A 23,700-nucleotide genomic window follows, 5' to 3' on the forward strand; every position below is an offset into this window, starting at 1 on the left:
TGGCTTATATAGTCTAGAAAATGTGCAAAAATATACATTCATTTCAAATCATTAGGAAACCAAAGGGCTTTTTTCTTGTGTTAAATAATGACATGTTTATGTCAAATCCAATCATGGTACTACTTTTCCAGCTCACCTGGAAACTGTCACATCTAAAGCAATAAGGAAAGACTATTAACTTTGAAATCTATTGCCTTGAATTATATTCTATTGTTTTGCCTTATTAGGGCAACAAAAACAAAAATAATATAAAATACATTTAATTGAGCAATGCTCAGATTCATCGTTTCCACTAAATCAGAGTTTCTCAACCTCAACACTATTGACATTGGGGCCAGATTATTCTTTACTGTGGCAGTTGTCCTGTGCATAGTGAAATGCTTTGCAGCGTTCTTAGCCTATGCCCACTAGATAACAATAGCATCCAATCTCCGAAATGTGGCGATCAAATATGTCTCCAAATTTTGCCAGACATCCCTCAGGAAATGGGGAAAGAAAAACTGCCCCTAGATGAGAGCCAATATACTAAACGTATAACCGGGGAGCACCATGTATGAGACATAGATATGGATATTTGGGATTGAAGATAAATATGGCAAAAGGATTTGGGGAGATAGAGAAATAAACAAAAGCAATAATGATGAGCTGAGTACTATTTTCTCTTAAAAAGTTATGTAGATACAGAAAAAACAAGAAAGTCGACAGCTGTTGACCAACACACAGAATGAAGGGTGTTCTGGGTCAAAAATGAGGCATGAACAGAAGCTTTAAATATCAAAGAGACCTAGAGTTTAAATCCAGCTTTGCTATCATGGATTCAGTGACCATAAGCATGTTTTTTATTATCTCCAAGCTTCAGTTTTTTCCTCTGTTAAGAGAGGGGATTCATACTTAAATGCTGTTGGAAAGATTAATTACAAATTGTGTAACCAACAGGCAGAAAATCAGTGTGCTCTCAAAAAATTACAGTTTTTTAAATTATTTTTTAATATAAATTTCATTAGAAATGAATTACTGTAATAGTAGTTAAGAGAATGGGCTTTGGTTCTGGAGTACATGGGTTCAAATCTCTCTCTACCACTTAAATTTGCCCCTCAGATCCTTCGTTTGTAAAGTAGGGATCATGAGAGTGTCTATTTCATGAGGAAATTGTGAAGATTAAATGAGTTACTTCTAAATCGTTTGTAAATCGTTTAACATCAGCTATTACTCCCATAGTTAATACATTTTAAGATGCATATTTTTTGTGTTTTAACACCTCAGATACTACAAAACATCTTATGGTAGATGAAATATAGCTGATTTGGTCATTTCTTCCCTCCTTAACTCAGAAAAAAGTACTATTAGATCTGACAATCAATTCTACTTTGGATTCATTGACATGAAATACTATCATACGATTAAAAATGATTGGACTGAACCATAAATCTTTTGAGTTATTTATTAAGCACAATACCTTTCAACCAGTCACTCAAGTCATAAACATCAGTGTTACTTTTAACTTCTTTTTTTCCCGTGAATACTGACATACAATCAATTTCCAGTTGAAAAAGGCATTAATATCCATGTTTGTATATTCCCAAGAAAAGAGAAAACACCCCCAATGTATTCCCCTAACTCCCTTTCAAACAACTTCTTATCAGCTATGCCTACTTCCAAACATTTTCTGTTCCAGGCTACCCAACGTATAAATATAAGAATCAATTTTCTAAGCCTAGAGACAAAGATACATTTCTATTCAATGTGCTTCAATGAATCCCCATTCCAAAGTGTGTTCTGTATAAACACTTCACTTGGAATTAAAGGCTTTTATAGCAGAGTCTCAACTAACCTTTGTGGCCATAAGTGCCACTCCTCTGTTCTCCAGGCAAACTGAACCACTAATTGTCGGCCTACACTTTCCAAAGCTTTTTCATGCTGCTCCCTTCTTTTGAAATAGCCTTTGCAGCTCCACTTAACAGAAATTCTATTTTCCCTTGCAGACCCATTTCTAGTGTCACATGGGAATAAAATATCTTTTATTTTCTGAAAGCCTAAAGCGTTTTGTGTATTGTAGTTTTATATAGTTATTATAAAAAAGTTATGTTGTATATTTTATTTAATAATGCTATACATAATTCACACCCCCTACTGGAATCCTTGAAGACAAACTTATCGTTTTTATTTTTTGGGAGATTAACACATGGAAATGTTCAATGAATGTGTTCAATTATTTTTGAAATATAATATTTTATTAGTCTATGTTGAAAATTTTTATTTTTTCTTTTGAGAAAATTGACTATATATAGCTTACTATAAATCATGTTCATATTGAGCATAAACATTTTTTTCTCTCTCTTTTTAAAGTCTCTCAGATAAAGATAACAGGCTCAATTTACTGTTTTGTTTTTTTTTTCCTGTTATTCGTGGTGCAAATATTTGGACAAACTATTTGAAAATGCAGGTTAATGGTTGGAGTATTTATGGTTTTCGACAAACACATTTTTTTTATTATAAGTGCCATTTGTTGTATAAATTGCAAAGATGCAGAATACCCAACCAGATATTCTTCGTAAAGGTTTCTAATGCCTAAACATTTGATGAGATGAGTTGAAAGATATTATAATACCTCTTGTAATTGTAACATCGTCCTCACAACAATAATTAGCATAATTTCTACAGTGAGTTCTTGTCACAATGTTACCCCATAGATCTATATGATGAATCACCTTCTCAGAAGGGATTTCTAATTTCTTGGCAAAGATTCACTGTGCCCCAGTGCTAACTTCTCACTTCCAAATGTACCCTTTAAAATAAAACTCCAATGAATTAATAGTATGTCATAACTAAAAGAGATTTCCCCAACAATTGGCTTTACTGTAGTGGATTAGGATACACTCTTAAAATACTTTGGAAGTATCTATTCTCTTGTCTCTTCTCTTTGGCAATTGTATCTCTTTCACATACTAACAAAGATATATTCCAAATTCATCATGGTGTTGTATTATAATAGCGAGTCTCTTGAATTATTCTTTGTTTTTTTTTCCCCCTTCTCTCTCAATTCATACCCGTTAACTTGCATAACTGGATCAAACAGTAAATTTTCCTAAGGGACCATTATAAAAATTTTTTTAGAAAACAAAAAATATTTATTAGGTAGGAAATATAGAGCCTAGAACTCAGTCTTGTCTGCATTATTAGGACAAAAGGTATCTGGGTAATTTTAATTTTCTTCTTTAGGACCATTCATTTCAGTTTTCTGGGTTTTTTTTTTTTCCTCCTACTGAAAAAAACTACCATGTTTCTCTAATTGCTTTGAGTCGTTGCCATAGAATCCACCTATGTGATTTGGTATGATATGGTGACTATCTCCTGGTAAGCCTTTAGCTTGTCCTACAGTTTGGCATAAGGTAAAATGTTGCCCTAATCCCTACCCCAGCCTAAATGAATGCTCTAACGTTCCACACTTTGATGGAAGAAGCACACCTACTGTGGCTCCTGTGTTGGGCATTACCCACATGCCAATGACAGGTGGCACTCAGACAGGTCTTTTTGCTCTGCAAACTGGCACCTGGTCTTGGCTCTGCCCACATACAACACAAGAGCTGACAGTTAATGGACAACAGAGCCTCTCTGACTTGAAGGCATTTCATATTCCAAGTGTGCCCCAGCTTGTTAGTTGACCACTGGCCAGAACTCAAATTGGATGACAGTTCCAGTATTGTCCCTAAGCTGAGATTCTCAACAGATGGGCCAGTGTGGTCACAGGACCAGACAACTTGCATTCCCCACCCTAGGTGGCAATTAGTTTTGTGTTAACAGCAACTATTAGCACCTATTTGATGAAAACACAGAAAAAGTACCATTCTGGCATCCCTCTGAAAGTTGCCAATTAATCCTGTTTGTAAACAAAATCTATATCTTCAGTTTCCCAGAAAGTAAACTTTAACTGTCCCAAGTTTAAATTTTCAAAATACCAAGATATTTCATGCATAGCTTATGAAATTAGCCTAAAAATTACCCTTAACTCTAATGCAATGTAGCATGTCTCTGTAGTTATTCATAATATAGTATTACTAATGATTATCTAAATTTTTATCTGAAATATAAAATCTGTAGATGGCTCAAGTCCATAAACAATTAATAACCACATAATTATTGTGCCCATTAGTTTAAAATACAGATTTCATGTCGGACAGATTCTAAATCAAGTTCTGAGCCTAACATTTATTAATGTGTGACCTTAGAAACTTAACTTCTTGAAGCTTCTGTTTCCGTATCCCTCAGATGGGATTAATATTATGCTGTAACACTCTTCTTTAAAATAATGGAATTAGTGTATGTAAAAAGCATTTATTGGAGTGCATGACACATGATAAGACTTCCAAAAATACTTGCTTTTATCATTATGCAATCTTCTTATAATAATGGTGTTATTCTTATTACCAGCAAAGAGTATAGTACAGTGTTTGAGATGTGTAGGTCCCAATCCAGATATCTGATTACAGTGGGGCTAGGAAACAATACCTGAAGGATGTGTAACTTCCTGAAGTAAAAAAACGGGTGGCAACTTTCAGCCTTGGAAAAGTGGCTGGCAAAATTTATAAATATATCTATGTAATTTACAAGCACAAGAGATATCTATTAAATAAATAATATTTTATGTGTTTCTATGGAAATCACATGGCCAAAGAGAATGTGTAATTATTACATAAAAATTGTATATTTTATATTTTTCAGCGTTAACTATTTTTTCCTTGTAGTTATCTGTATAACTAGTAAACAATGCCAATCAGGTGGATTTATAACACTGGAGCACTTCGTACGTGTATCAATTGTACAATGTTTACAGTGCTTTGAAATAGTTGTCTCCTTTTACTAACCCTTGGAGTTAGAATGTATGGCATAATTATTCACCCTGTGAAAATGAGTCAAAGCATAGAATAACCATTATTCTATTGCATTGCTGTTCCATATTTTCAGGATGTACAACATAAATGGTTTAAACAGGTTCCTCAAAATCACACTCCTAATTAGTGGCAAAGAAATCTATCAAACATTATTTCCAGAAAATAGGAGTGTAACTAAACATAATGATCAAACAGTGGCAGAACAAGGCCTAAAGTCGAAAATCCCTTGCAACAGCCTAAATATGCTTTATGCTATTGTCCTCTATATTAAAAGATCCCACAGTAGTGGCCCATGCAGTTTCTAATTTTTTCAGACAGAAATGGCTAAGACATTTGTACAGCACAAAAAACACACAATTTCTGTTTACCCTTTTCTTTATATTTTTGACTTCTAAGGACCATTCTATTTTTTTCATATGTCACTTACAATGTTTTATGTACATTGCTTTTCTCCTGTTCTTATTTTTTCCTTCTTTTACTAAAACCATTTTAATTGCCCAATCTTTACCAGCCAACCTAATCAGCATGGTTATTTATCAGGAGCCCAAATTACCACATGTCCTTGAAGCACACAGGATATGTGAAGAAGGCCGATCTCCTCGGCAGGGTAGCTGAGCACCTGTTCAGGATCTCTGCATCCCAGAAGCACATGCTCTAAACAATGGAGCCTCCAAACAATTAATATAAGAACATTTTCCAGTGCTAAGCAAAAAGAGACACTTTGTGTAAAAATGCCACCAAAATAAAGGAATTATAAGTAGCTCTATTCAGTTCCTCTTCTTAAAGAATCGTGTATTTATGTGAATCTCACATTTCATGGAACTAAAAACTCTAAAAATTCTCTCTTAAAATAGATTTCAATTTAGAAAAAAGAATTTGTCAGTGGGTTCAGGAAAATTGATAGAATTTTGCTCTATATATCTTGAAACTCTTATTCTCTAGTCCCTTTTCTATTTTTATGAAATATTCATGAATTATATCCACTATGTGGAAGCCATCAACTGCATTGAGAATTTGCAGGCATACATAAGAATGTAAATGGTGTATTTTATTTCCTTTTTCCTCTGACAAGCTATTATGAACATTCCTTTCTCTACCGTAGGTCCTTATAGATGAAGTTAGTGTCGCTTTATAGTTTAGAAAATAAGTAAAAATGGAATAAAAAAGATCATGGAGCTAACTAATGGTAATATGCTAAAAAATTAAGTGATTGATGAAAGATATGAAATCTGCTGTTTACTGTTCTTTAAAAACTGCTAGTAATTAGCTGAAATACAAACCCTTATAACATGTCCAGATAAGAAGTCACAATTAAATTAATCACACTATTTCTATCCAAATTTTGAGAGTTTTTTTTTTTTTAAATTCTCATTAAGGTTAGATTGAACAGAATATTGAAGTGTTGACATATTTCAACGTTTTCTTATTTCTTTGGTTGCAAATGTATTATATTGTGTTTCTGTATGTTAATACATGATTTTTTCGTAGAGTTTCAGCACGTATATGTTTTGGGTATATCAAAAATATACAACATCCTTATGCTATGATGAAACATGGCATAAGATGTAACATCACCTCATTTATAATAAATACTGGCAACATCTACCACACAAAATACTTTGTGAAACAGTGTGTTGAAGGCACTTAATCATCAAAAGAGTACTAACAAGCAAAGCATTCTAGGTTTGCCTGCAAAAGCAACATGTAATACCCAAGAAAGAAACTAACATTATTTTAGTTTACTTTCTTTAATATATACAGCATACAAATACTTTCCCACATTGTTCAATCTTGTTAATACAAAATAAAGAAATAAAGAATTGATAACAGTACATTTACCTTGCTTAAAATGAGTGTTATAAATGTAGGAGGCACTTAAGAGATGTAGGTAAACCTGAAAGTGCATCTCATACAATTTAAATTATGCTTTTAAAAAAGTGATTTTAAAAATCATAATCATTATAAACTATTTTAAAATGCTTTTTTCCTTCTTGTTTCCCCTACTCACTTTATTTTTATATAGATGTGTAAAATCTTGTCCCTAATAGATGAGTGAGTGTTGATTTCTTTGAACACATATGTATTGAGATCCTCTGGGAAAAGTGAAACTTGGCACTGTATCAGTATGCTTCCTAAAAATATTCAATTGTGAAACAGTAATATCTTCAGAAGTTTCTGCAAGGAATTAATACTTTGGCAGTAACATGTATAATATAAAAGCTCCTTCTTATTTTATCCCTTGGTCATTTAAAAAATGTCCACATAACTTTTTCCTGGTTGGGCATAAGGGTTATTGTTAGACTTGCTGTGCTTCCTACCTTACTGAAACATTCATAGTCAGAAAACGTTTTAACACAACTCACCAAGAGTATATTGTACTTTCATTAAATGTAGTTACTGAGAAAGGTCAGGAGTGTAAGTCTAAATAAAAGAAAGAAGCACATGAGTACTACTTAAAAATATTTTCATGGCAAGGGAAAAAATACTCCCTTAATTCATCTCTGGTTACCGAAAGGTTGGCACAGTTATCTTCTTCTGTGTTGAAGGTTTAAATAGCTCTCACAGCATTTCATAAATTTAAACTTGAATCGAAAAGCTTTTCTTGTCTCCAAAAGAAAAACAGTCACATATTACTTACATGGTAATTACAGGCTATGCAGCTGCCCTACAAAGCTTTACTATAAATGTGTTAAGCATGAACCACTACACAAACCTTATTCAAATTTCATTAAATGTTAAGCCAAAGAAATGTCATCCTCCACACCAATTGCTTATACAAGAACAATGGCTATCTCCCTAGTCTGAGACCTAAATAATGTAATAGAATCGATGTTGTTGATTCAGTCTGTGGTTGCCGAAAAGTCTTTACTATTATCCTTCACCAAGTAAAGAGGTCTCTTTCCCTCTCATTATGCATAAGTGAAGCTTATGCTAATACATAGAAATCTAGAGATGAATAAGCTTCTTTGAAATACCATTTAAAGATTGGGAATTCAAGAAAAAGTACATGCTTCTATCATGATAAAAATACTGACCTCAATTTCTGTATTGCACTGATCCTTGCTTTAAGCCTTTCTAACATAACAATTTAAAGCTCACACAGCACTTCCATTTGCCTAATATTTTAAAAACATTTAGCTGGTTACACAAAGTACTGCAGCAGTATCAAGCCAGTAACAGGAGAATAAAGATTCTGAAGCTATGAAAATGTTTTAAAGGGAGTTAGTGGAAGTAAGATTTCTCAAAATTTCAATCTTGTCTTAAAGCCCTTGATATCATAGATTCTGAAAATGTAGCTTGGATACTGCTGTTTGATATGCGTGTATTATTTTAACTTTGGGGCAAATGAATTTGGCCAGATTTGCAGAATAGTACAGCAGCTAACGTCATCAGGTTTATGACCTAAGACCAACAGTCAACTGGGAAAAAATCAAACTGGTCTTGATTGAGTTTTCTTTTACCTTAATTCAGAAACACAGACATGTTAAAATACAACACACTCTTACAACTTTCTATTTTTCAATCCTTTTTCAACTTGATCTTGTTTAATGTTTTAAAATTGACAGGGTCACTAGTGCTGTTACGTGGATATTGTGTACCTCCTGTAAAATGCGACGAGAACACTTCAGCTCTGTGAGATTCCTTGGGAAAACCCATAACCTCAGTCTAATATTAGGAAACACTAGACCAATCCAAGTGTGGAGGACACTCTAGAGCATACGTTGCCAGTACTTCTCTTCAAAATGGTTAATGTCATGAAAATTAGAAAACACTAAGAACCTGTCTCAGACCAAAGACTGGGGTGACATGACAACAAAAGGCAATAGCCAATAGCCTGCCATACCCAACTAAATAAAGACCCTGGATTGGATCCTGGAGCAGAAAGAAGACATTTATGAAAAACTGGTGAAATCAAAATAACTTTATTTAATTATTATATATCAACATGTGTTCATTAGGTGTGACAAATGTTTCATTGTCATGTAAAATGTTAGCAGTAAGGAAAACTGGGTGCAGGGTGTAGCAGAATTCTTTGTACTTTTTAACTTTCTCATAAATTTCAAATTTTTCCATAATTAAAGATATTCTTTTAAATTGACACACATATATATTTCCAGTAATTGAAAATTAACCTTAATCTACACTAGGGTAAATTTTAATATATAACTAATTTCCTATTCTTACATTAAAATTTAAAATTATCTATTATGTGCTCTTAAATTTGAAAAAAGTTGTTGACTATACATAGAGGATAGACACCAACAACTGAATTCCGTAAACTCTCCTTGCTATTTAACTTGTTTCTCTGCTAAGATGGCATAAGAAACCTCAAATTCACAAACCCAAATGGATGTCTGGCATTAAAACGATGAAGGAAGCACAGAAGTGACTTTCCCTACTATGTAGGCTGAAAACCTAACTGAATTAAAATGTTCACTTGTTTTATTCCTACAGATTAGATTGTAAAGGGTCTCTCAATCACTATGTAAAATATTTGGTTCATTTGAAGTCAGTACTGCTGATGACATGACTTTGGAAAGAAAGTATAGTATCACAGACCTAAGGATATATAAAATTGAGATTTTGAAGTGAATGCATAAATTTAGGAAAGTAATGATAGTGGTGAAACACACAAAAGGTATATGGCCTCTGTGGAAGCATGCTTAATTTCAATCAGTTAAGTGAAACCTAATTTAAAAAAAAAAAAATTAGAAAAAAGGAGGAGGTACAATTTTACAGAGACAATGATTAAAATGGATGTAATGGCTATGGTTTCAGCAGTTAGGATGAGGAGGAAGGCAAAACAAATCTTAAGGATAGAATTGCTCATTGTATTTAAAAAAAACACTCAAATGATGTGTTTGATTCTAAAGGTCAAGATCTTAGACAGAAAAATTTAGACAACAAAAATGTTTAAATTATTTTTATAAAAAATGACAAACATTTTTGGGCACTGTAGAGGTGTTGAGAAATTGGGTTTTAGGGTCTTGTGATGAGAAGAATAGAAAAGCGATAGAAGAGAAGGTCTCCATGACCACATACAGCAAGGAAGAAAGTGACAGGAGGTCCCTGTGTGACAAATCCCACGTGTGGATAGTAATGTCAACTACTTGCTGCCTTTTCAGTGTTGGGCTAAGCGATCTTTCCTTTACTCCAGATCTTAACATCAGCTGCTACACTCAGCAGCCATTTTTAGTGATGCTTTGGACAATAAAGGAAGGCAAATGGTACCCAGCATGGGGTCAAGCATTGTGGGGGCAGGGCAGGTGGTCAAGCAGAAAGTAAATGGCATCCCTGGAAGGGGCCATGAGAAATAAAGCACCTCAGGAATCCTTGGTATCTGGGGATAATAGATGAAGTGAAGGATCAGGCATTAATGTGGATATACATCGAAAGAGTGACATCAAAAGCCTGAGGACTTTAATATCCAAACAGCAGATATGTGGCTTGACTATGTAAATATCACATGTATGAAAATAATACCAAAAGACATAGGAGTGGTGAATTGTGGCAGTTTCTATTGTAATTATTCATTGGTTATCAAATAATTTTCCACCCGTACGATGTTCTTACCTTCCTCTTGGTAAGTCTGCATCATCCTTTTTCCACCTCACAGTTGGTTGAGGATCTCCCTGGACCTGACAACGAAATTCTACAACTTCTTCCTCCAGCACCACCTGGTTAATTGGCCTCCTGAGAAATGTGGGTCGTTCTTGGGGAAAAAAAAAAAAAAAAACCAGTAAAATAACAGGAAATTTTTTGCATGTTTTAAGTAAATTATGAAAAAAACAAAGGAAACATGTAGTTTATCTTTGGTATGTAAGTACGTAAATCTCTATGTCAGCTAGGTCTTGATAAGGCCTTACAAATCCAAAATAATTGAAGAAAATGAAATATTTTGGAACACTGGAATAGCGATACTTTGTAAATAAGACCATACAACCTTGTATAAAAAATATTAAATTGATTTTTCTGTGAATTCCTGAACTAAAGTGGATAGGTGGATCCTATCTTAAGAAATCAGAACACCGGCCGGGCACAGTGGCTCAAGCCTATAATCCTAGCACTCTGGGAGGCCGAGGCAGGAGGATCGTTCAAAGTCAGGAGTTCAAGACCAGCCTGAGCAAGAGTGAGACCCCATCTCTACTAAAAATAGAAAGAAATTAGCTGGACAACTAAAAAATATATATAGAAAAAAATCAGCCGGGCATGGTGCCGTATGCCTATAGTCCCAGCTACTCGGGAGGCTGAGGCAGGAGGATGGCTTGAGCCCAGGAATCTGAGGTTGCTGTGAGCTAGGCTGATGCCACGGCACTCTAGCCCGGGTAACAGAGCCAGACTCTGTCTCAAAAAAAAGAAAGAAAGAAAGAAAGAAAGGAAGGAAGAAAGAAAGAAAGAAATCAGAACACAATTCTACAAAAACAAGGAGATATGAAAAAAATGATTAATCTGTTATCAAATCTTACAATAGAAAAACTAAAAGTTGAAATGGATGGGAAACCTTAGAAAGGAAACATATTATTATTCTTCAAGAATCCTAGAGAAAACCAAAAAATGTGTGCTATCACGTGTTATCTAAATTTTCCCACTTAAGATATTATTTGACAGGGACCCAATACCCTCATGAATATTTTCACCTCATTTATGGAAAGTTGCCTACTTGATATTTTTTTCTTAAATACAAAGTCCATCATTATTAATTATTGCAAACTGTTTACAATCATACATAATTTTCTAAGGTCTTCTTCCATGGTTTCCTCCTAAGTCTTCAAGATATTTACCCATTTCACCTTACTTAACTTTTGTTTTTAACTTCTTCAGCATTCTCTTTTATAGTATCCATCTTTTATTCTTTTATTAATCAGTACTTTGCACTGTTAAGCTGTATTCTAACACTCCTCCATATAAAGATAGAGGAGAATAAAAAGCTATCCATAAAAATCTTACCATCTAAGAAAAATAGAAAACAAAAAGCAGTTTTATGTATCTCCAAACACCTGCACTCCTTGTATAGTTTCTTCCTTCTTTGATAATGGTCTGACACTGGAAAAATTACCATTTAAATGTTGTTAGCACATGTCTCCAAATCATAGACAAGTCCAATATTGCTACTTATTGAGGTAGAAAGAGAACTAAGTCAAGAAAGAGAAAAATGAGATCCATAGGAAGTTGACACAGTTTATCTGGCCATCTGGCCATATTTAGCCACTTAGGGATTTAGTTTCAAAACTTCTGATTTAGAATTTTGAACACAGGGATGCAAAAACTGAAATACGTTTAACAGGAAACCTTCAAAGACAATAAATTACTTCAGATAACTTATGTATAGAGAATATATGATTTTATTGACTAAATCAAGATCTATATTTATAAAACAAATGTGTAAGTTGGAACAGATATATTTTATTGCAATAAAGCCAACCATCTCTGGCATTTAGAAGGAAGACAAGTGTATCTCTCTGAGAATTTGACAGTAGGGATGAATTTTTTTTTCAAAACACAGACCTGCATATGTTCCAGTGTCTGTGCTCTGAGAATCTAGAATTCCAAGCCATAAAACAATGCAAATAGGATTTTATCATGGAAAGTTTTTTAATGCATAATTTATAAACAATCCATAAAAAAATAAAGGAAAACATGGTTGCTTCTAAAGATTTTAGGCAGCCAGAATTAATTAGCAGCAAAGTGTGCCCCTCAGACAACAGGAAAAATCTGCACATTGGATGGAATGATTTAATGTTATCCTTTGGTACTTTAGACAATATGTGCCCAAAACAGCTATTTTAGGGGTGGTATAGTTGATATTGAACTTTCATTTCTGGCAGTGAATAGGCAATAGCGTTAGTATATTCTTATTAGTGTGCCAAATGTTGGTAGTAAAAGTGAGTCCTTAGCATTGGAAGAAGAATTGACTTTTTCTCTGCTGTTGCATGTGGCCATTCATCCAATTATTTAAAAACTGCATTCATCAATGTTAAAGAGGTTTAAGTCACTAGTGATATCACTTGAGATTGAAAAGTGGTTTGTCAGGAAGAGACCCTTCCTGCTTCCTCTGACTTTAACAGGAGTATCATACTATAACCTAACATAGGGATGAACAAGCTAGAGAAGTCTTTCTATCATCCACTTATTCATTCAGAACATGTTACCACAGCCTGTCCTACAGGCTTTGAGCTCAGTGGCCAAGCTGGTGAATAGCCAGCAGCTTGGTTTCATCCGGGAAATTGATGGGAGACAAAGCTAGGCAGATAGATAGCGAGTGGCAAGACCAAGGGCCTTGTACTCCCTGTCAGAGAATGTGAGCTCTGCCCTGAGGGTGATAGCTGTTGAAGGACTTTAAGCAAGACAACAACATTTTTAATAAGCATATGAGAAAGATCCTGTTGTCAGTTCTGTGAAAGATAAACTAGAAGAGAAACATAAAGCAGTGAATCAGGTCAGAGTATTGTTATAAGAAATTAATTCTGCTTAAACTGACACAGTGGTTCTCAGAATATGGAAAAGGGGACAGATTCAAGAGATATCAAAATTGGAATTTGGATGTGGAGGGTGAAAAAGAAAACCTAGAAAAGATTCTCAACTTTCAGTTTAACAAATTGAAACAGACTGGTAGATAAAACATGGATATTTTGTGCGTGTGTATTTGTGTATGTGTGTGTGTGTGTGTGTGTGTGTGTGTGTGTGTGTAAGATCCTTTGTTGCAGAAACAATAGGTATGAGAAAAATGAACCTTTTATGCTTACTTAAGCCATTGTTAGTGATGTTTCTGTTACTTACAGTCAAATTAATTCTAAACAAAATAAATGAAGCTGTTCCTATAAAAGAAGGGAAAATAAAAATATATATGATCATATCTGTATATATAACTCTTGGATTTAAAAAAAATCTAAATAAAGAATAAAAAGAAACTTCTTAAGCCTTATGAAGATATTTTCTCAGAAATTAAATGCCAAAATTGTTTTAAAAAGTAAAATACAAAAGCCGTGCCCACTGAAGTCAGGAACAAGATGGACATGCCAACATTAGTAAACAGTAATAAAAAGAAAGCAAGTGTGAGTTTTGAAGAAGAACCAAAATAATCATTACATGCATATAATCTACAATACATAATGATACACAACAATCAGTTTGATAATTTAGAATTGTCAAAGCAACAAAAATAAGAAGTATACAGGATCGTTGCAGCAATGCTGGCAGTATTGGAACATAGGGGATTTAAGGATAAATTGTGGCAAGTTCATATACTGAAAAACTATTAAGTCAATGGATATTAAAGCTACTTACCTATCTAATATGGAAATTTTCATGACACTATTGCTGAGTATAAAATAAATTACAAAACAGTGTGAGACTAGTTCCATCATAAGTATATGTTCAGGCAAAGTTTTTGTATCTTTTCCTTGACATGCTACCAGTCACAAAACTGCAACATATAATTACTCTGAAGGTCGAACTTTACATTAGACATGCCACAAAACTAAGTTGCCTCTTCCTGCAGGGGACACTATCAGGATCCGTTAGGATTTTTGGGTTGTCATACGTGTTCTAAGCCCCATTATTTTATAAGGAGACACATAGAAGTACCTGATTTATAATTTCAAAAAGAAGCAAGATATAGGATCCCCAATCTGTTTTAATGAACTCAGCAGGATACAGAACTTCACAATGAACCTTACCTGTTCCCTTTTGCCCTCAAGCAGAGTCTAGTTGTTTAGCAACTAAATAACCACAGGAGATTATGTGATATACAATTTTTGGAAGCCTGACATTGGCTCATGGTACAAAATGTAATTCAAAAGATAGAAAAAAAAATGGATACAAAGAATAACAGGTATGGGAAAGTCACATGGCACATCAAGATGAGTTTTATATTTGATTATCTTAGGTAGTGCTGTCTAACAAAGTAACATGGGGATTTACTGAAATATTGGAATTTGGTCACAAATCATAAAGTATCAGTCTGAGAATTTCCATAGCATAATTTCCAGCAATTATCTCTAAATCGTATAATTCATTATTCCCATTATTTTCTGTTAATTATACTAAAATCACCTTCTGCTCTGCAATTTTCATAATTGCCTGGAGAAAACAATATGTCAAAAACTGTAGGTTTACCTAACATTTGTTTAAATGGAAGAATATTTTTGTAAGAATTGTTTTCCATGTTCCTTAATGAGATATTATTTCCAGAAAATCTGAGAATCATACACATAATTAAAGATTAAAGAAGTTGTACAGGCTGAAAATGTATTCTTTTATGCTTTAGTCACTGAATTATTTCTATATTTTTACTTCCTACTTTTTAATTTTTTTATTAGAAAATATTAAAGGGGTAAAAATATTTTGGTTACATGGATTGCTTTTGTACTGCTTGAGTCAAAGTTATAACTGTGCCCATAACCAAGATAATTTACATTGTACTCATTAGGTGCGATATCACCTATCCTATGGTCTCCCCTCTCATCTGCATGATTTCCATTCAGGTTTACTTCCATCTGTGCACATAAGTGCTGATTGGTTAGTTCCAATTTAATAGCGAGTATATGTGGTGTTTGAGTCTCCATTCTTGCGATATTTCACTTAGGAGGATTATCTCCAGTTCCATCTAGATTGTTGCAAAAGGTATTAATTCATTTTGTCTTATGCCTGAGTATACTCTATGGTATACATATACCACATTTTATTAATCCCCTCATGAATTGATGGACACTTGGGTCGATTCCACATCTTTGCAATTGTGAATTGTGCTGCAATAAACATTCGAGCACAGGTGTCTTTTTGATAAAATGACTTTTTTTTTTCCTTTTGGTAAATACTCAGTAGTGGGATTCCTGGATCAAATGGAAGTTCTGTTTTAGTTCTTTGAGTAATCTCCATACTATTTTCCATAGAGGTCGCACTAGTTTGCAGTCCCACAAACAGAATATAAGTGCTCATTTTTCTCCACATCCACACCAGCATCTATTTTGGGGGGACTTTTTGATAAAAGCCCTTCTCACTGGAGAAAGGTACTATCTCATTGAGATTTTGACTGGGATTTCTCTGATGATTAGTGACAATGAGCATTTTTTCATATGTTTATTGGCCATTAGTCTATCTTCTTTTGAGAAGCTTCTGTTCATGTCTTTTGCCCAATTTTTAATGGGGTTCTTTGATTTTTTTCTTGCTGATTTGCTTGAGTTCTTTGCAGAATCTAGTTATTAACCCTTTATGATATGTACAGCATGTGAATATTTTTTCCCATTTTGTAGATTGTTTATTTTGGTTGTTGATAGTTTCCTTGGCTATGCAGAAGCTTTTTAATTTAATTAAGTCCCATTTATTTATTTTTGCAGTTGCTGTGATTGCCCTTGGTTCTTTTTCATAAATTTTTTGCCTAGGCCAATATCTAGAAGAGTTTTTCAAACATTTTCTTCTAGAATTCTTATGGTTTCATGTCTTATATTTAAATCTATTATAATCTTGAATTAATTTTTGTGAGTGGTGAGAGAGATAGATGTTCTTTCAATCTTCTACATGTGGTTATCCAATTTGCCCATCATCATTTATTGAATAGGGATTTTTTCCCCATTGTATATTGTTGTCTACTTTGTCAAAGAGCCGATGGCAATATGTGGATGGTTTTATATCTGGGTTCTCTGTTCTGTTTCATTGGTTTATGTCTCTATTTTTGTGCCAGTACCATGCTGCTTTGGTGTTTCGGTTACCATAGTCTTATAATATAGCTTGAAGTCTGATAAGTGATGCCTCCAGATTTTCCACTTTTGATTAAGTTTCCTTTGGATATCTGGGCTCTTTTCTGGTTCCAAATAAAGCATAGAATTATTGTTTCTATATCTGTGAAATATGACATTAGTATTTTGATGGAAATTGCTTTGAATCTGTAAATCACTTTGGGGAGTATGGACATTTTAACAGTGTTGATTCTGCTGATCCATGAGCGTGATACATTTTTCCATTTGTTTACATCATCTGCAATTTCCTTCCTCAATGATTCATAGTTCTTTTTGTAGAGATCTTTCACCTCCCTGGTTAAATATATTCCTAGGTATTTTATTTTCTTTGTAGCTATTTTGAAAGTTATTGAGTCTTTGATTTGACTTTCAGCTTGACTGTTGTTGGTATATAGGAATGCTACTGATTTGTGTCATTATATAATGGTAAAGGGAGCAATTATTCAAGAAGAAATAACAATCCTAAATATTTATGAACCTGACACAAGTTCACCCAGATTCATAAAGCAAACCTTACTAGATCTAAACAAAGTGATAAAAGCAACATTATAATTGCTGGTGATTTCAATACCTCACTGAAAGAACTGGACAGATCCTCCAAGAAGAAAATAAATAAATAAACACTGGATTTAAAAAGAACTCTAGAGCAAATGGGCCTAACAGACATTTACAGAACATTCTACCCCAAGACTACTAAACATACATTCTTCTCATCAGCACATGAAACATTCACTAAAACTGATCACATCTTAGGCCACAAAACATGTCTCAACATATTCAAAAAAAAAAAAAGCAAAGAAAAAGAAAAATTATACCATACATCTTCTCAGACTATAGTAGAATAAAATTAGAAATCAACTCCAACAGAAACACTCAGTTCTACACAAAATCATGGAAATTAAACAACCACCTGCTGAATGATTATTGGGTCAAGGAGGATATTAAGGTTCAAATTTAAAGATTCATCAAACTGAATGACAAAAGAGACATAAGTTATCAAAGTCTGTGGGATTCAGTAAAAGCAATCCTAAGGGGAAAATTTATAACCTTAAATGCCTACATCGAAAAGACAGAAAGATCACAAATCAACAATCCAATAAAACATCTCAAGGAACTAGAAAAAGAAAGAACAAGCTAATCCCAAAACCAGCAGAAGAAAAGAAATAACTAAGGTTAGAACAGAAGTAAATGAAATAAAAAACAAAAAATAATACAGGAGAGTAATGAAACAAAGAGTTGGTTATTTCAAAAGGTAAACAAAACTGATAGACTTCTCAGTAGGTTAATCAAAAACAGAAAAGAAAGGACCCAAATAAGCTGAATCAGAAATGAAAAAGGAGATATTACAACTGATTCCACAGAAATACAAAATATCATCTATGAATACTATAAAAATCTCTATGCACATAAACTCGAAAAAGTTGAGGAATTGGATAAATTCCTGGAAACACACAACCTCCTAAGACTCAGTCAGGAAGAAACAAAACTCCTGAACAGAGCAATAATGTGCAATGAGATTGAAGCAGCAATAAAAACTCTTCCAACCAAAAAAAGTCCAGGCGTAGATGTTTTCACAGCTGAATTTTATCAGACCTACAAAGAAGAATTGGTATCCATATTGCAGAAATTATTTCATATCACTAAGAAGGAAGAATGCTTCCCAATACATTCTACAAAGCCAGTATCACCTTCTTACCAAGGCCAGGAAAGGACACAACAAAAAGAGGAAACTATAGACCAATATCCCTCATGAATATGGAGGCAAAAGTCCTCAATAAAATCCTGTCAAATCAAATTCAGTAGGACATCAAAAAAAAAAAAAAAAATCCACCATGAGCAAGTGTGCTTTATCCCAGGGATGGAAGGATGATGCAACATATGTAAATCCATAAATATGATTCACCACATAAAAAGAAGCAAAAACAAAGATCATATGATCATCTCAGTAGACACAGAAAAAGCATTTGACAAAATTCAGCATCCTTTTATGATAAAAACTCTTAAAAAATAGGCATATCTGTAATATACTTCAAAGTTATGAAAGCCATATATAGCAAATGCACAGCCAACATCATACTGTATCAGGAAAAGTTGAAAGCACTCCCATTCAGAACTGGAACAAGAGAAGAATGCCACTTCTATTCAACACAGTGCCAGAAGTCCTAGCCAGAGCAATCAGGCAAGAGAAGGAAATTAAGGGTGTTCAAATGGGGAAAGAGGAGTTCAAACTATCGCTCTTTGCCGATGATATGGTCTAGAAAACCCCAAAGTTTCCATTAAGAGACTCCTAGAATTGAAAAAGAAATTCAGCAAAGTCTCAGGCTGAAAATGTATTTCTAGATGCTTTCCATTAGCAGTGGAAAGCATCTAATGGTGCTACTGTGATCATAAGCCAAATACAAAGCTTAGTCCCTTTCAGACACAAATTACAAAAATTACAGGGAAGTGTCTTGGGTCTTTCCTCTTGTCCTAAAATCATCCACAAAGAAATGGAAATTTAGAAGGATTAGAACATACACCGATAATAGAACCATCCAGTAAATTGATAAGTGATTATGCTCAATACCTATTAATGCCCACAGACTTTGTACCCATGAAGCTCTGTACAATAAAAATAAATATGTATGAAAATCTTGAACTATTGAATAACAAGCAAACTTAATTTTAATGCATGTCAAAATAAGGTCGCTAATTTTTCCATGTTATAACGTTATGCCTGACCACATATTGAAAAACAAAGGGAGAAATCTCAAGGGCTGTTTGCTGACTGCTTATCAATTAGATTAGAGTCTCTCTGAATGGGCTGATTTCTAATTATATAACTGTACAGTGATCAGAAACAATGTCTTTGCCAATGCAATTAACATTTTTTATGTGAGATTAACTGGATTTGAATCACCTGCATAACTTGCTTACAAGGTTAATCTCTCTTGAGACAGTAGTGTTGTTTGCCAGTATGTTATTCTGTAAAGTACAGCTCTCAAGCAGTCTTGTCAATTTTGTTCCAAATTGGCATTTTGAAAAATCCAACTTTATGTGCAGCTATAATAAAATCAAATGCCAAGTTTCATTGTAGTTATGTCAAAAATATTCAGAAAGCAAAATATTCAATTTAACAAAAAATATCATAAATATGAAATGTGGCTGCATAATCTCTCTTAAGTTTCTTATTTACATGCTGTAATGAAGGAAATTGTGTGCCCCCAAAATGGCTGTAAAATTGTCAATGGCTGTGCTATAACAGTTATTTCTAGGACGACTTTAGCAATTTTTAAATAAACTTTGCTTGATATTATAAAAGTAGTGTTGTGACGATAATTACACAGGTAGAGTCTTTTAAGTCCTGTACAACCAAGGCCATGCAATAAAAGGACATTAGAGCTAACCACTGCTTGTAAACCTTATCTTGACTTTAGCTGCCCCAGAAAGACCTGCCACCATGTAATGTCTATTAAGTTGCAAGTCAGATGCCTAGCCCCAGTAAGTCTCCTTTTATTTCCCTGAGCACATATGAGATGAGTACAGGTTTGACAGCTGTTGAATTTGAATTATCATGTCCTTCCAAAAAAAGACTGGGTGATAATGATCTGGCCATTCGAATGTGATTAAATACATCCTTACTGTGTATTTTTTTTCCTAGAATTTTTTTGCCTGTGAGAAATCATCCTATTAAACAAAGAGAAACACATAAATGTTCACGGAGGAAAAAATGCCTTTCTCATCACATTTCAGAGGCAAAGTTTCATGTTATTGGTGATAACATGATATAATAATCCCACTGGGTGCAGGGGCCCTGTCTATTGATCTCACCACTATGTTTAAGCACTTAAACAGGGCTTGGAATATAGCAGATGCTCAATAAATATACTCAAGAAAGAACTACATTTGTAACAACAATCTTGACTTCGATAATACCTTATGTTTTAAATTGTTAAATGAATGCCACAGGCTATTAATAAAATATTGATATTTCTTAATCTTTAAGAAATCTTAAAGAAAGCTTAATCTTAAGCTTGATCTTAAGATGTCTCAAGTAGTCTCAGACCATCAATTTTATCTCTCATCCAATGAGTGAGTATCAGCATCACCAGCTCCAATCTCTGTCTTCATCCACAATGAAATATCTAGCTCCTAATCTGAACACGCTACAGTGGAAATCATCAGTTGGCACAGAGTTTCCAATAGTCTTTTTGGTAAATGGCAACTAAATATGACTAATCTGCAATACTTCACATGTCATTTGAAGAAGCTTCCAATGTATACAACAGAGAACAATGCAGTGAGGAGTGGGGAGAAAGAAACTATGATATAATAAAGGCAGGGACACATTAAAAGAACATTTTGCTTAAAAATAACCTGTTGTTTTAGAAACATATCATGTATCTTCTCAGACCACAGTGGAATAAAACTAGGAATCAATTCTAAGAGAAAGTCTCAATTCTACACAAAGTCATAGAAATTAAACAACATCCTGCTAAACAATTGTTAGGTCAATAATGAAATTAAGATGGCAATCAAAAGATTCCTTGAACTTAACAACATAGTGGACACAACCTAGTAAAATCCACGGGATTCAGCAAAAGCAGTCCTAAGGGTAAAATTCATAGTCTTAAAATGCCTACATCAAAAGGACCAGAAAGATCACAAATTAAAAATCTAATGACGTGTCTCAAGGAACTAGACAAGGTTGAGCAAACCAAACCCAAAGAAAGTAGAAGATAATAAATAACTAAGGCCAGAGCAGAACTAAATGAAATGAAAAACATAATACTAATACAAAGGATCAAGGACACAAAAAGTTGTTTTTTTGAAAAGATAAACAAAATTGATAGACTTATTGCTGGATTAACCGTGAAAAGAAGAGAAATGACCCAAATAAGCTCAATCAGAAAAAAAAGGAGATATTACAATTGATACCAGGGAAATACAAAATATCATCTGTGAATACTATGAAAATCTCTATGCACATAAACTCAAAAAAGTACAAGAAAAGGGCAAATTCCTGGAAATGCACAACCTCCCAAGACTCAATCAGGAAGACATAGAACTCCTGAACAGACCAATAATGAGCAATGAGAGTGAAGCAGCAATAAAAATGTTTCCAATAAAAAAAGCCCCAAAACAGATGGATTCACAGCCAAATTTTACGAAACCTACAAAGAAGAGCTGGTACCCACACTGCAGAAATTATTTCTTAACATAGAGAAGGAAGGAATCCTCCCCAACTCATTCTATAAAGCCACTAAAACTTGATAACAAAGCCAGGAAAGGACATGACAATGACAGCAAAAAAAAAAAAAGAAAACTATAGACCAGTATCTCTCACGAATATAAATGCAAAAATTCTCAGTAAAATACTAGGAGCCAAATTTGATATAACATCAAAAAATATAATCCACCACTACAAAGTGGGCCTTATCCCGGGGATGCAAGGGTGGTTCAACATACATAAATCAGTAAATGTGACTCACCACATGAACAGAAACAAAATCAAAGATCATATGATCATCTCAAGAGATTCAGCAAAAACATTTGACAAAATTTAGCACCCTTTCATGATTTAAAAAACCCTCAACAAACTAGGCATAGAAGGAATATATTTCAAGATTATAAAAACCATATATGACAAATCCACAGCCAATTCATACTGAATGAGGAAAACTTGAAAGCATTTCCGCTAAGAACTTGAACAAGACAAGGATGCCCACAGTAACTACTTCTATTCAACATAGTGCTGGAAGTCCTAACCAGAGCAATCAGGCAAGAGAAAGAAATTAAGGGTATTCAAATGGAGAAAGAGAAGGTCAAACTATCACTTTTTGCTGATGACATGATCTTGTATCTAGAAAATCCAGAAGACTCCACCAAGAGACTCCTGAAATTGAAAAATAAATTCAGCAAAGTCTCAGGTTACAAAATCAATGTACACAAATCGGTACCATTCCTATATACAAGCAGTCAAGCCAAGAGTCAAATCGAAGAGTCAGTACCATACACAATAACTACAAAAAAAATAAAATACCTAGGAATATATTTTACCAAGGAGGTGAAAGATTTCTACGAAGAGAACTACAAAACACTGAGGAAAGAAATCACAGATGACACAAACAAATGGAAAAACATATCATGCTCATGGATCGGCAAAATCAACATTGCTAAAATGTTCATACTACCCAAAGTGATCTACAGATTCAATTAAATACCACCAAAATACCAATGTCATATTTCATAGATATTTAAAAAAATAGCTATAAGCTTTGTGTGGAACCAGAAAAGAGCCCATATAGCCAAAGCAACCTTAAGGAAAAAGAGCAAAACTGAAAGTAACACATTACCAGAGTTGAAACAATACTACAAGGGTATAGTAACCAAAACAGCAAGGTACTGGCACAAAAATAGAGAAATATATCAATGAAACAGAACAGAGAATCCAGATATAAAACCATCCACATACAGCCAACTGATCTTTGACAAAGCAGAGAAAAACATACACTGGGGAAAAGAAGCCCTATTCAATAAATGGTGCTGGGACAATTGGATAGTCACATGTGGAAGATTGAAACAGGATCCATACCTCTCACCATTCACAAAAATTAATTTAAGATGGGCAAAAGGCTTAAATGTAAGACATGAAACCATAAGAATTCTAGAAGAAAATATTGGAAAAACACTTCTAGATATGAACCTAGGCAAATAATTTATGAAGAAGATCCCAGGGGCAGTCACAGCAACAACAAAAATAAATAAATAGGACTTGATTAAATTAAAAAGCTTCTGCACAGCCAAGGAAACAATCAATAGATCAAATAGACAACCTACAGAATGGGAAAAAATATTCACAAGCTATACATTCGATAAAGGGCTAATAAGAAGAATTTATAAAGAAATCAAAGAAATCAACAAGAAAAAAGCACACCACCCATTAAAAAGTGGGCAAAAGACATGAACAAAAACTTTTCAAGGCTGGGCGCGGTGGCTCGCGCCTGTAATCCTAGCTCTCTGGGAGGCCGAGGCGGGCGGATTGTTTGAGCTCAGGAGTTCGAAACCAGCCTGAGCAAGAGCGAGACCCCGTCTCT

General features: G+C 34.0%; 1 protein-coding gene across 1 annotated transcript in view; it reads right to left on the minus strand.

Moving 5' to 3' along the window:
• LOC105812823 (roundabout homolog 2-like) overlaps positions 1-23,700 on the minus strand; it is a 742,657-nt gene that overhangs the window by 209,990 nt on the left and 508,967 nt on the right. Inside the window, exon 4 of the mRNA XM_012647378.1 lies at positions 10,464-10,602. Coding sequence (XP_012502832.1) covers positions 10,464-10,602 — 139 coding nt within the window. The remainder of the gene's footprint in view (positions 1-10,463; positions 10,603-23,700) is intronic.

The sequence above is a fragment of the Propithecus coquereli genome, unplaced genomic scaffold (genome assembly GCF_000956105.1).
Source record: "Propithecus coquereli isolate 6110/MARCELLA unplaced genomic scaffold, Pcoq_1.0 Scaffold266, whole genome shotgun sequence".
Taxonomy (NCBI): Eukaryota; Metazoa; Chordata; class Mammalia; order Primates; family Indriidae; genus Propithecus; species Propithecus coquereli.